The sequence below is a fragment of the Nelumbo nucifera genome, chromosome 2, assembly GCF_055504915.1.
Source record: "Nelumbo nucifera cultivar China Antique chromosome 2, China Antique-T2T, whole genome shotgun sequence".
Lineage (NCBI taxonomy): Eukaryota > Viridiplantae > Streptophyta > Magnoliopsida > Proteales > Nelumbonaceae > Nelumbo > Nelumbo nucifera.
The window spans coordinates 23,640,450-23,655,582 of NC_142650.1; the positions used below are offsets into that span (position 1 = coordinate 23,640,450).

Below are 15,133 nucleotides of genomic sequence, written 5' to 3' on the forward strand. Positions count from 1 at the left end.
ATTAAATTATTTTACTATTTGACAAAGATAAATAGTTCAACTTTTGGGTCAAACGTGTTAACATTAATGTCATAAATAAATAATAAACTAATAAAATATAAAAATAAAAGTTTTGCAAAAAAAATCAAGCACGTGTAGAATATCATATAATTATCATATTAAATAGAAAGTAAGTGTAACATATTAAAATTATTTTACACACATAAATATGAAAAAATTGAACACATCTTAACTTTTTATTTACACTACCATTAAAAATATGAATAAGATTGTAAAACTTTATTCTGACTAAAATATTCATTTTTTAATTTAGTTCTTGATGATGCGCGATCCGGTCGGTCCTAGCTACGGTTACCTTGCCTTTGACAGAGTTGAAGACGCCTGAGACAAGGAAGAAACTGGAGATTTCCGGGGAGGAACCCGGTAGGAACACTCCGAAGCTCAAGTTAATACTCTAGAGAAGGCAAGGGAAAATAATGGATTTCAAGACTAGAAAGCACAAATATCACATACCTCTTTCTCTGGGGGAGGAAGGTCTTTTATAACCACCGGGTACACTTACTCCCAAATTTCTGCCAAGTCAGGTATAACCGCCTCTGTGGGGGGCAAGCATAACCGCCACTGTCCTTTCTACCAGGGTTGTCTCTGCCACAACTGAGATGGCAGTGGCAGGTGGCCGTTACGGCATGATTGTCGTCTGTCAGACCTAGACCAGTCAGGCGTGCTGCCCCAGAGTACGGATTCGTTAGATATGGTTTCACAGTCGTGCGACCTGGAGCCGGGGTGCCGGAGTGGTGCGCGAGGTGAAGTCTTGAGTTTGGATGAGTAGGTCCTGTCCCGTAGTGCTGCCATATGGTCCGAACTGACCCAAAGTGGGCTAGTTTTGGCCTTGCCCTTCGCGGAATTCGTTGTTAGCCTCGGAATCCTTTAGGGAGAGTTCGGGTTTCGCCTCTCAGGAAGCGTGGGTCCCTTTTGGGAAGCTCGGGAGCTCGGGCCTCTCTTTGGGACATGGCCACGCCACGTCATCGTGTCGAGTTGGCGTTCCTGCCAGGTCATCTCGTCTTCTTCCATGTGTCGCACAGCCAAGGGGTTGGGCCAAATCTACCTCCATCAATTGCCCCCCACTCCCCATGCCCGGGGCCTTGACCCAGCGTGGGGAGTTCACGGACTAACGGGTGGATTTGCTCCGTGGCGTGCTTAGTCCAGCTCGGAGATTCCCCGGTCTGACCCGCTTGTGTTCTTGGCTCAACTAGGGTCAACGCGGCTCGACCGGAGTCAGCCCGGGTCGCGTACAGCTCACGCACGGACGTCAAGCGATTTATCAACTATCGAACGTAAAAAATTCGCGCTAAACCGATTTCACCTCGGGGCTTGTGCAACCGGTTTTCTTGAGAGCCGTTGGATGGCTTCGATCTCGACTGTTGATGCATGGGTACAACGGCTATAAATAGTGGGGTCTCTGGCCACTTTTCCTTCGCCAAATTCCAGCAATGGTTCCTTGAGCTCGCGTCCAAGGTCCCCAGCTCGCGTCACTTTCCTTAGTTCGGTAGTGTTTCCCTTGGTGAGTCCCCTTAGCCTTTTCAATTTCCTTTCCTTTTCCTTTCGCGATGTCTAGTTCAAGTAGCTCGGGTAGCTTAGATAACCTTCTAGAAGGGCTTGAGGCGGAGACCTCGGGCCGGGCTGACTCCTTTGACAGCCTTCTTGATGAGCCCGAGGTAGGGCCTTCAACCCGGGTCACCCTAGGTAGCTTAGAGTCCACTTCGCGTCGGGTTCGAATGCCGGACACGTTCGGACCTTCCACTGTGACGTCTAAGAGACTTCGGTCCCTTGTTCGTCAGTTCAACCTGCCCGGGGAGTATGCATATTGCCGGGCTGCGCCTTCCTCTTCACCCCTTAATCGTCGAAGTCTTGAACCACTTCAGCGTCTCAGTCAGTCAACTTCATCCGAACTCTATTCGTAACATTGTCGGGACCATATCCCTCTGTTGTGAGTATGTCATCCCCTTGGACTTAGAAAATTTTTCCGCTCTTCTCATGCTTAAGAAACAAGCGAGCTACCTTCCCGAGCACAGGCGGGCTTACTACCTGTCACCTTGCCCGGGATTCAAACTTCTTCACAAACTTCCAAACAAAGTCCCGGCGTGGAAGCATGACTCTTTCATGGTTCGAAGTGCTACGGGGTGGCTGTTTCCTACTCAATGGAGGGCGGCTATCCTTGACCCCGGCGTCATGTTGGATAAAGACATGGCGGAGACCTTTCAGTCCTGGGCCCAGGTTGGGCTCGAGTGCGAAGAGTACCTCTTGGAAGCCAAGCTCATTCAGGCCGGTCTAATTCCGGGTAGGCTTCTTTACTTAGTCTTTTTTTTTTGGTACTGATGTCGAGCTCTTTTTGCAGGTATTATGGAAGCAGAGAAGACCCACGGTGCCAACTAACTCACCGGAATGAAGAGAAGGAAGCGGGTCACCAAGCGAGCTCGCGTGGAGTCTCCTCGGGCCATGGAGCCTGAAGTCTTGAGCCAGCCTCCGATCATCAACCTGGACTCTCCTAGGGAACCCGAGGCGGTGGGGCCTATCCCCGAGATGGTAGCGAAGCCCGGCGTCGCGGAGGCTCGGGAAGCTGAGACTACAGAGGCTTCTCGAACCCCAACTGTGTTTTCCAGCTCGGGGAGCCAAGAGGGGGTTGGCAGTGTGCTGACCCCGAGCTGTGCTCTTCGCAAGAGCAAGAAGGCCGTTTACCCAAGCGAGGTCATGTTCGGACCTTCCACTATGATGTCTAAGAGACTTCGGTCCCTTGTTCGTCAGTTCAACCTGCCTGGGGAGTATGCATATAGCTTACCTTCGGGCAACTTCCCCTGGGAGCATGGTCCATATGAGATCGTGGTCTTTCGAGAGCAGCTCATTGCTGGGCTGCGCCTTCCTCTTCACCCCTTAATCGTCGAAGTCTTGAACCACTTCGGCGTCTCAGTCGGTCAGCTTCATCCGAACTCTATTTGTAACATTGTCGGGACTATATCCCTCTGTTGCGAGTATGTCATCCCCTTGGACTTAGAAATTTTTTCCGCTCTTCTCATGCTTAAGAAACAAGCGAGCTACCTTCCCGAGCACAGGCGGGCTTACTACCTGTCACCTTGCCCGGGATTCAAACTTCTTCACAAACTTCCAAACAAATTCCCGGCGTGGAAGCAGGACTCTTTCATGTTTGAAGTGCTACGGGGTGGCTGTTTCCTACTCAATGGAGGGCAGTTGTCCCTAACCCCGGCATCATGTTGGATAAAGACATGGCGGAGACCTTTCAGTCTTGGGCCCAGGTCGGGCTCGAGTGCGAAGAGTACCTCTTGGAAGCCAAGATCATTTAGGCCGGTCTGATTCCGGGTAGGCTTCTTTACTTAGTCTTTTTTTTTGTACTGATGCCGAGCTCCTTTTGCAGGTATTATGGAAGCAGAGAAGACCCATGGTGCCAACTTACTCGCCGGAATGAAGAGAAGGAAGCGGGCCACCAAGCGAGCTCGCGTGGAGTCTCCTCGGGCCATGGAGCCCGAAGTCCCGAGCCAGCCTCTGATCATCAACCTGGACTCTCCTAGGGAACCCGAGGCGGCGGGGCCTATCCTCGAGATGGCAGCGGAGCCCGGCGTCGCGGAGGCTCGAGAAGCTGAGACTACAGAGGCTTCTCGAACCCCAACTGTGTTTTCCAGCTCGAGGAGCCAAGAGGGGGTTGGCAGTGTGCTGACCCCGAGTTGTGCTCTTCGCAAGAGCAAGAAGGCTGTTTACCCGAGCGAGGTCACGGAATGGTCTGAGCTCCCTCCCGGTCACATTGGCGCACGTGCAACGTCTCACGTCATGGTGGTAAGTTGTCGAAGTCTTCCCTTAGTGATTTTTCCATTCACTCTTTTACTTTCTTGCCGAACTGACTCTTTGCTTGGCAGGCGAACTCCTCTATTCACACCCTGATAATTCAGTTAGAGAGGAACCTGAAGCGGGCACAAGCTGCTGAAGAGGCTCTGGGGTCAGCTCGGGAGCGGGCACAGACTTCTGAAGAGGCTCTGGGATCAGTTCGGGAGCGGGTCCATCGCCTTGAGGGTGAAGCTTCAGCTCAGAAGAGTGAACTGGAGAGACTCTGGAGGGAGAATGGCGCTCTGAGGCTCGTCGTGAAGCACCTCGCGACCTCGAAATGTAGCCTGGAGCACGAGGTGGAGTACCTCAAGGCCGACATCAAGGAGAAGTCTGAGATATTCTTCCAGGCCCTTGAGGATACCAAGGTGAAGGCCGTCGACGATTACATAGGCCGAAGCGCTTCGATGACCTGATGGTGGGCTCATACCGGAGGGGAACTGAGCTGGTGGATGATAAGGCACGCCTACCCCGAACTTGACACTCGTGCTATCACCACCTCGCATATTACTCCGGAGATGGCTGCTGCGGCTGATGAAGATCCAGATTCTAACGATGAGGCTGACCCCCTGAGCGTTGCTGAGGTCCCTTCTGAGGGCGAGGGGAATGCAGCCCCGAAGTGATGTATACCGGGCCTATGAGCTCATTTTCCTTTTTTTTTTTTTGAACACTGTAAAGCAAAATGTAGTAATGAAGTACCTTTTTCTGCCCAAGTGTTGTGCAACTATTTCTTTTTTGCCGAAGTGATTATATTGCCGATCTGCATAGAGTTAGGTCCCCGAGACGAGGGGATTTTTTGAGGCGAGTTGACATAGTAAGGCTATATGCCCGATCTGTTCTCTGCCTGTCTTGGAGCGAGCTTTACACCCCGGGTCATGTGGTGTCGAGGTCTTTGTTACTTCGGCATTCTGGCCCTTAGGCTCTTGGGAGCGGCTTACAATTCGCCCAGTTCGGTAATTTATAGGTAATATCTCCTTAGGTTGACGATGTTCCAAGCTCGGGGTATTTGCCTATCCTCCAGGTTGACGATGTTCCAAGCTCGGGGTATTTGCCTACCCTCCAGGTTGACGAAGTTCCAAGCTCGGGGTTTTCACCCCATTCAGTTCCTTCTATTTAAATCCTACATTTTTTGATAAATAAACAAAAAAAAAAAGATACACCAAAAAGATAAAACATTATAAAAAGAAGAATCTATCCAAGTAGGTAGACTTATCAATGATACTTGAAACTTAACAACTCGATTCGATGATCACATATTTGGATGAGGTGTTTATGTAATTAGATTTGAAACTTTCAATGATTAAAAAACACATATTTATAGAAATTGTTTGATACATTATTAATATCGTTATCATCATTTATAATTGCTATGCGCATGCTTACTAGTAAAGCAAATGTATATTGCTTAAGTGGCAACAACATTGTCAAACAAAATACATAACCGTTTTTGAGAAAATAGTCCATTGTTGCACGGACTTCCGAGAAAATGTTTCTAGAGATCAAATTGGAAAAGTACAAATACAAATATGTATAATACAAATACACAAAATAATATAAAATACAAAGTTTTGCACTCTACATATTTGTATTTATACCCCTTCTCAGAGAATATTTATTTAGCCATTTCTTTACAATGCAATTTCATTCGCATTAATATAAAATGCAGGGGAATGCAACTTAATAGAGGATAAATTCTGATTTTTTTTTTGCTTAATGTTTATCTTACATTGTTTAAAATTTTATTTTGTTCTATTTTCTCAGCTTAGAAAGAGCACAAAGACAAATATGTAAAGCTATAGAGTGCAAAACCTAAATTGCAAACAAACAAATGAAAGAAAAATTTAAATCAAAACTAAATCAGAATTTGCATTCAATGTTTTTTCACCAGTGCAAATGAATTTGTATTGCAATTTGCAAAAAAAGCTGGGGCAAAATGTAAAACAAGCATGATACAAAGAAGTGAAGCACTCATGAAGTGGCCTTAAAAAAAAAAGCACTTATGAAGTGTAATTTATTGACGTTAAATTTTGGGGGTTAAAATGGTAAAAATGAAAAAAACCGAGCAAATGACTCGTTTGATTTGTACGTTCGTTGAAGACTACCACTCGCCAGGCTCTATGCGACCATGCGTACTATACTCTCTTACGCTCGGCTATTCAACGCATCCTCTGTTTGGTCTGCAAATCCTTTATCCAATCGAAACCCCACCTCGAGAATTGTCAATTTCCGCCGTTTGAGTCCCTGCGAAAGATTTCAAACCTTTTGGTCTGGACGAACCCTTGCGATCATGGCTGGAAACGAAGATTTTGTGAAGGGAAATGTATTCCCCAATGGAGTCGCTGTTATCACCCTCGACCGCCCCAAAGCTCTCAATGCCATGAATCTTGGTACTTGTTTTTCTGTCTATCTTTGCATCCCTTCTTTACCTGAAATCTATTTAAGTATTAATTGACTCATCGACCTATCGTGGATGTAATTGGATTGTCCATGGAAGTGTACTCAGGGATGAATTTTGTTTTTGGTTAGGTACTTGGGTCAGACATTGAAATGCTTAATCTGTGTTAATTTTGTGCATGAGCATAAAGAAATTAACTTCTTAGTTAATATTTTGCTTCGTGAAAATTGACTTATGAGTACTCTGAGAGGAAATATTGTTGTTTAGTTCGTGTGGAGTTCAGAGATATAGTTCGGTGTTATTATTTTCAGAGTCCAGGTTGAATAAATTCCTTAATTGTTTAGATAAATTAACGGAAAACCAGATTCTTCCTTAGTAGTTAGCTCTCTCTCTCTTTCTCTCTCGTTTGTGATGGAGTAGCTACTGCCACCAGGATTTTGGTGGAACTATGGTGTTAGAACGTTATCGTATATGAGTTGCTTTTGTTTGGAAATTGAGTTGTAGTTGTTATTAACATGTAGCTGATTTGTAATGCAGATATGGACACAAAATACAAAAATTATCTTGATGAATGGGAAACAGATCCGAGAGTCAAATGCGTTCTGGTAGAAAGCAGTTCACCTCGTGCCTTCTCAGCAGGTAAACCCCCTCCCCACGCAAAAAAATAAAAGTAAAGAAGCAAAAGAAACAAGGTGTTCTTTCTGTTGCAGTTACTGCTTCCTCTAGGTGTGTAATTTTAGTTTTGAGTTACATTTTAATAAGGGTAAAATACAGAGAACTACCCTGTACTTTGAGGGTAGTGACACCTAGGTCCCCGAACTTTCACTTGAGACAGAGAGCTATCATGTACTTTCAGATTCCAACACTCTGCTGCCACCATTAGCATTCTGTCAGTTTTGAACGTTTATGAGACAATTTCTCCCTCTCCTTTATTGCATCTCCAAAACGGAAAATTTGAACATTTCCTATCTTTCAACTCTCCCTGTCTCTTTCTTAAACAAATGAAAAGAAAAAAAAGGAAAGAAGATAGGAAAGGTTCAAAACTTGGGTTTTGCAAATGCAATCAAGGAGAGGAAAAAATGGTCTCATTAAAGTTCAAAACTGACAGAATGCTAATGGTGGGAGCAGAGTGTTGAAATCTGAAAGTACAGGTAGCTCTCTGTATTTTACCCTTTTAAAAAATTTCATATGATTTTGTCTTTTTGGGTGCTGGGTAAGATTTGAGAGTGATCATTCATGGAAAATGCAGGAATGGATATTAAGGGGGTTGTTGCTGAAATTCAAAAGGACAAAACCACGCATCTTGTGCAGAAGGTTTTCTCAGAAAGCATGCCTTACAAATGCCTGTTCCACTGTTGAGTATTTGATTGTGATAGTTATCAAGTGCCCATTGCATGTTTGCATATTAGATTATAGTTGTTCTTAATAAGTGACTCGTTATTCTTGCCCATTTGATAACCCATACATTAGTCAGATCTGCAGGTGGCGATGTGAAGCAGATGATGGCTAGACATAAAAAATCAGACATGATTGAGGTCTTGTGTCTTTTTATACTATGTTGACATATCAAACACCATATAATCATTACTAAAAAGTCAAAGGAGTACTACTTATCCAAAAAAAGTCAAAGAAATACTAGACAATGCCCTTAATATACTTCATGAGTAGGGAAAGAGAATGCTGGGCAGAACCACAATTGATCTCTGCATTGATGAATATGCTTAGAAATAGCAATTAATTAGTAGATTTATCAATACATTTTTTGGTTGTTAATCACAATTTTTTTTTTCCATTTTGACCTATTAAGTTATTAGTTACTTTTGGGAGCACATTAGCATTGCAAAGGAGAGTTGACCAACGCCTTTGTAATATGAATTTCTGTCAAACAATATCAGTTGCTTTTAAAAGTTTGTTACTGTTGATTGGTTTCATAGTTTCATAGTGAATTAGTGAGAATTTTGAAAACCCCTCCAATGACCTCTTTATTTGGTACTTAATGTACTTAAAAGGGGAGGTCACCTCTACGAATTTAAGAGGATTTTTTAGAAGTCAGAAGAATGGACAACTATAAACACATTATCATATAATATTTTATATTATATAATATATTCTACTGTATAATATATCTTAGTAGTATAGGTAATATATAATATAATAGACATTATATATTATACTATGCAAAAGATATTAGACTTTTTATATAATATGATATGACATATAATATATCTTATACTCTATATATGTAATATAATGCAATAAATGTTGTATTGTATTGTCTCTACACCACCCTGGGTATTATCAATCACTCACTCTCTCTTGGATTTTACATGCAACATGCATGTCAAGTGGGTAATTCTGTTGTGCAATTTGGGACTTCATGGTCAATGACAATATTGTTGGAAAATGTTGTTCAAATTATGTCTTCGTTTAGTACTTAATGTATTTAATATTCAATGATGAAGCTCTGTTTTTCTTTAATGTCAAGTTTTCAACCCAGATCAGGGTTCTGTATTTGTTGGGGTTGCCCCACTGGTTTGAAGTTATTTCTACACTGAGCATAAATTTGAGAGAGAGCTCTGTCATCCCCGTTGGTAAGGTGGATAACATCAACCAACTGGTGAATATTTTGGGCTGTGAGGTGGCTTCCCTCCCAGTCATATATCTTGGCTTAGCCCTTGGGGGCTAAATGTAGTGCAAAGTCAATTCGGGACCCTGTTGTTGAAAGGTTAGAAAGGAAATTGATCACATGGAAATCTGAGTACTTATTTAAAGGGGGAAGGTTACTTTATCAAGAGTGTGTTGGCTAACCTCCTAGTGAAGTGACTAGAATGGGGAGGAAGGATCAGGAAAAAATTCATTTGGTGGGTGGGACTTGGTGTGCTCCTTGAAGTTTGAAGCGCCCTGGGGTTAAGGAAGGTCAGCGTGATGAATAAAGCCTTGCTCCCCAATTGGTTCTAGAGGTTCTGTACTTCTGTGATGAGGAAAATAGTTGGTGGAGATCTTGTTTGGCTGTCAAAATTTGGCCTTAGAGAAGGGACATGGGATCCTGGTCTATTTGGAAGGGAATAGAGAGGAGCTGGGAGTTATTTATGGTGGGTATAAAATTCAAGCTGGGTTGTGGGTCCAATATTTGATTCTGGTTGGAGCCTTGGGCAAATGAAAGACCATTGCAGTGCCTTTTCCTTCCAAACTTGTTTTCAGTGGCTGAAGATAAGTGTTGCATAGTCTCAGACTATTATGTGCTCTCTAATGTTGATTGGAAGCTGGTGGTGGAGAACTTACTTGCTTTGTTACAGAATCTTTTACCCAACCTTAGAAGTCAGGACATCGGAAACTGGAAAGGGGTGAAGTCTGGTTTATTCTTGGTGAAATGTTGTCTCAAGGCTCTAATTTGCAGTTCCCTCACAACTTTGTTTGGGTCAGTAGTGTACCTTCAAAGGTGGCCTGGTGGACAGCAGTGTCAGGAAAGTGTCTCACAAGGGAGAACTTGGGGATAAGAGAAATTTCCGTTGGTGACTCGAGGTGTGTTTTCTGCTTTGAGAAGGAGGAGAGCAACAGCCATCTCTTTGTCCATTGCCAGCCAATCTGGAGAGTGTGAAATTTTTTTTTCTTGAACCTTTTAAATGTGGGCTGTGTGCCCTCAATCTTTATCTGAGTTGCTTGAAGACTGCATGATTAATGGCCTAAGCAGCAGAGGAAGGAAAATATGGAAGCTCATTTCTGTTGCAGTGCTTTGTAGAATCTGAAAGGAGAGAAATAGGAGGCTCTTTGACCAGAAATTTTCCCAAGATGATAAAATTCTCAGGGTTGTTTCAGCAACAGTTTTTTTGTTGGGCTTTGGCTCTCTTGTCAGACCCCTCTATTTCTTTTCAACATCATTTTCTTTTGATTTATTTTAGATGTAAATGTCGGGTGGGTGTACAGGGTCTTTTGGGTTCTATTGATTGCCCTGGATGTATAGTTCTTTCTTATATATGGTTTATCTATTTGTAAGCCTACTAGTAAATGTGCATGTGTGTTGCATGCGACAATTTCAGATAACAATAATAATTTCAATATCCTTATCAAAACCCATTAAAAAAGATAAGTAATTAAAGCATGGTGTGCCGGTAGATTTAAATCTTGTATTTTATTTCAATTGTTAATAAAAATATTTCTTATTTATCATGTTTAATTTTGTTTAATATGATAAACATATAATATTAGAGAAGTGTACAATTTTTTGACGATATTCTGTATTTTCTATAATTTTTTATTTCTACTATTTTTGAGTTTTTATTATATAATTATGACATCATGTGTTCACCTATTTGACTTGAAAGAGAAAACAATCTCACTTTTGGGAAATTTTATATTTTCTATTCCATTTCCACAATTAATTGTAAAAAAATTCTTATTTATCACACTTATCTTTGTTTAATATGACACATTTATAGTATTTGAGATATGTCAAAAAATTTCTATATTTTTGTTTTTGTAATTCTATCTATTTTATATTTTTTATTATTTAATTATGACATCATTGGTTGACCCATTTTACCCAAATGATTGGACCATTAGGGTGCAAGTTGTGCAAGTTGGGCTGAGTTTGTGCTTAACCTAGGCCCCCAACCCTATGCATTAGGCCTAAGGCTTGAGCCCAAGGTCAAGCTTGATCTGTCCAACTTGGGCCCAGCCCGAATTGAAATTTGATGCACTCAGGTTGGGCTCATGCTTGAATTGATATATCATCCCCATGCTAAAATTTGACATAAATGTATGTGTGCATGTATCCATGTATGCAAATATGTATGTAGTTAGGCAAGGCTCAAGCTACCTAAAGCTAGGCTTGGGTCATCATCATCATCCATGCCTTATCCCAACTATATGGGGTCAGCTACATAAATCCTGTTTTGCCAATCTGTTCTATTTAAAGCTAGGCTTGGTTGCAGCTTGAAAAATAGAAGCCCAAACTTTTGGGTGTGGGCCTAAGCCCAACCCAAGGACAAAAAATCCAAGCTAGATTGTCTAAAATTTCAAGCTGGGTTGGTCTAGGCTCAGATTGAGCCTACCCAATTTGCACTCGTATGGGTCATTGACCACCAATTAGATGGAAAAATACTTTCCTTTTTGTGTTTGTTTAAAATTTTCTTTTATTTCCATCACTAATAAAAGTAACTCTTATTTTTGTTTAATATGATGACATACATAATACTAGAGATGTACTCAAATGTTTACTACAATTTTTTTTTGTATTTTTTTAATAATTTTCTGTGTTTATATTTTAAAATTTTTGTTATTTAATTATGACAATGTGGGTGGTTGATTTCACCTAAAAGGTTAAACCATTGCCCCACCGCTTGAATAGGAAAATGGTTTCATTTTTAGGTCAGTTTTAAATTTTAACATGATAAATATATAATTTTAGAGATGTGCCTATTTTTTTTTGTAATTTTTACATTTTTATTTTTTTTAAACCTTTATTGTTTAACTATGAGACCATTGGTGACCCATTTGACCTAGATAGTTGAACTACGTACCTACTACATGGGCTAACAGACAGTTTAATTTTCATGTTGGGTATATATTTAATTAGTAGAATTTATTGGTGAGAAACAAAAATACTTAAAATAAAGGATCTAAGGAGAGAGAATGGGAATTAACAACAGTAAATATAGGATTTAATGAGAGGGGATGAGAGTAAATACCTTGTAGAGAGAATGGGCCAAATGGCCCATAGGATGCTTTTATTTGTTTATGTTTTTGTTTACGTTGTTAATGGGTCTTTTTTATGTTATGCACTTATGCTTAATTAAGTTAATTGCCCAATTAAGGGCCTCTCTGTAAATATCAAAACTTGTAAATTATGTTTTAATGAAAAGGATTAGGGAAGAGAGAAAATATTTGCCAGTCTTCTCTCTAAATCCTATTTGCCGCCAACTTCTTCTTCTTCTCTCCTCTCCTTTTCTCTTTTCGGCTGATATCTAACATCTTTTAAATCAGTCCCTTCAATCCTTAGGACTGTTTTTCTTCTTGGTATCAGAGCGGGCTCTCTTTTCCTTTTTTTTTTCTCTCTTTTTTCCCATACTCAGTGTGTATGGAGAGATGAATCGAATGATTGATTGAAGAAAATTTTCAGCCCAGTTGTTAGTGGATTTTTGGAGAAAAGGATGCTGTCTTGGTCATCATTCTAACAATCCCTGGAGTTTTTTTGCCCAAAACCCTAATCAATTGGAGAATTCTGTTTGCGGGCCCCACAGGGAGCTTCACCTTGGCGCTCAATGATTGAAGGGATCCTTTCTCTTTTTCTTGAAGATCGATTCAAGTCTTGTGGTGTTCTGTAAAGCCTACAGGGAGCAGCTGCTGTTTTCTAATTTCTCCCGGGTTCCGGGTGAGACGCAACTGGCAGATTCAACTTCATAGAGGTTGGTACTTGGTGTCTATTTTTTCCTATCTTCCTTGCTTGCCATTTGAAGTTGTTTGAAGTTCAGTTGGAGTTGTTTGAGGAAGATGGATATCTTGGGAGTTGAAAACAAGTGTGGGGCTGAATCTGGACAGGTTCTAGGAGCTCCCGTTGATTCTCTGTTGGTTGTGACCACAGTCAAGCTGGATGGAACCACTATCTTGCATAGTTACACAGTCAGCAAAAAATCATTTTTGCAGCAGAGGAAAGTGGGGGTATATTTCCGGGAGCAAGAAAGCTCCTCTGGAGGATGAGCCATCTTATGAAAAATGGATGCAAGAGAATTATACCATCATTGGATGGTTAGTGAACTCAATGCAACCACAACCAGTCAACATTATTTATGGATGAATTCAGCCAAGGAAATATGGGATAGTGTGGCTGAAACTTTTTCACAAAAACTGAATGTGGCCAGGGCATATAAGTTAAGGAGTGATGTGAATAATTTAATTTAAGGCAGGGGGAGAGACCTTTAGCCGTTTACTTCTCAATGCTGAAATCTCTGTGGCAAGAGATAGACCTAATGGAAATTGTTGTTTAGGAAAGTACTAATGATGCTGAAACTTACAGGAAATTAGTTGAGAGAAATAGAGTACTTGAATTCTTGACAGGGTTGAATCCCGAGTTTGACATCACCAGACATAATATCTTAGCCAAGGATAATGTATCATTGTCTTAGGCCTATGCCATAGTGAGTAGTGAAGAGAGCAAGAGGCTGGTCCAGGTTCAAGGGACCATCCCAAGTGACCATTTTGCACCCGGAGGTGACTACAGGCAGTTCAGGTGGTTTAGGAAAAAGGGAAGTTGTGTGTGAGTACTGAAAGAAACCAAAACATACAAAAGATAAATGTTGGAAACTGCACCCGGAACTCCTTCCACCTCGTTTTGAAAAGAAGGCTGATAACGCGAAGACAAGAAGTGCCAACATAGCCACTGTTCCAGATAATGACAGGTGCTTAACTGATGAGAAGACTACTAGTGAACAGTTAGCAGTTATGAAGGCAGAATATGAGAAGTATGGGAGGATGATCAGTCACCTAGAGAGTACAGCCTCCTCCTCCAACCCTCTGGGCAATTCAACTACTTTTGCATTTGCACATTCAGGTATACGTGCTACTGCCAATCATGCAACTATCTCAGGTAATCGTAGGATCCCTTGGATTATTGATTTTGGTGCTTTTGATTATATGACCAGGCCTTTCCACTTTATTTATTTCTTATGATTTGCTTCCTGGCCGTGATAAGATTACCCTAGCTGGTGGCTCACTTGCTCCTATCTCTGGCAAGGGAACCATCAAGCATATAGACTCCCTTTCTCTTCCATTTGTTCTTCATGTCCCTAAACTGAATACTAATTTATTGTCTGTGAGTAGTCTAACTAAATCCTTGAATTGCAGTATAACCTTATTTCCTTCTTATTGTGTTTTTCAGGACCTGAAGTCTCAAAAAGTGATTGGGAGTGGCCATGAGGCGAATGAAATATACCTGCTGGATATTCCTGGACAAAGTCAATGACAACCTGGGAAAGTTGCTTTTGGATCTATCTCTTTAGAGTCCTTTAGTCGTGTCATGTTATGCCATTTTCGTTTGGGTCATTTATCTTTTTTTTTTTGCTTTGAGTCATCTATTCCTAGAACTTTTTAAGGGAATTAACTTGTCTAGTCTTCATTATGATGAGTCATGTGAGTTGTCAAAACATTGTAGAAACAATTGTCCTTTGAGTAATAAAAGATCATCTTCTCCATTCCATATTATGCACTCTGATGTGTGGGGGCCATACACTTACCCTCTATAGGAGGCTATAGATATTTTATCTTGTTCATTGACGATTTCTCACGACATACTTGGTTATTTTTTATGAGATCCCGAGATGAAGTTCCCAAACTTGTGAGGTAGTTCCATGAATTTGTTCTTATCCAGTTTGGTACTAGAATCAAAATATTCAGATATGACAATGCAAAGGAATACTTTGAGAAAAAACCTAACCTCTTATCTCACTGATTTTGGGGTTGTTCACCAGAGTTCTTGTGTTCATACTCCAGAACAAAATGGAATTGCTGAGAGGAAGAATCGTCACATAGTTGAAGTTGCAAGAAGTATCCTGTTTGCCTCACATGTCCCTACAAGATTTTGGGGGGATGTTATTCTCACTGCAACCTACCTAATTAACCGTATGCCATCCAGAGTGTTGGATTTTAAGTCTTCCTTTAGCCTCCTTCATCTGGGTAAGGACCTTTTTCCTATTCCCCTTCGTTTCTTTGGCTGTACTTGTTATATATACATTCCGAGTGCCCAAAGACATAAATTTGAACCAAAGGCCCACAAGTGCATATTCCTTGGTTATGCCTCTATATAGAAGGGTTATTGCTGTTTTGATCCAAACACCAGAACTCGTTATGTTTCAATGG

The 15,133-nt window shown here is 41.3% G+C and overlaps 1 protein-coding gene across 1 annotated transcript in view; it reads left to right on the forward strand.

Annotated features, from left to right (window-relative positions):
* Nucleotides 1-5,950: 5,950 nt before the first annotated feature.
* LOC104595250 (3-hydroxyisobutyryl-CoA hydrolase-like protein 3, mitochondrial) overlaps nt 5,951-15,133 on the forward strand; it is a 39,725-nt gene continuing 30,542 nt past the window's right edge. The window contains exons 1-3 of the mRNA XM_010255899.3: nt 5,951-6,275; nt 6,821-6,922; nt 7,533-7,597. Coding sequence (XP_010254201.1) covers nt 6,014-6,275; nt 6,821-6,922; nt 7,533-7,597 — 429 coding nt within the window. The 5' untranslated portion in view covers nt 5,951-6,013. The remainder of the gene's footprint in view (nt 6,276-6,820; nt 6,923-7,532; nt 7,598-15,133) is intronic.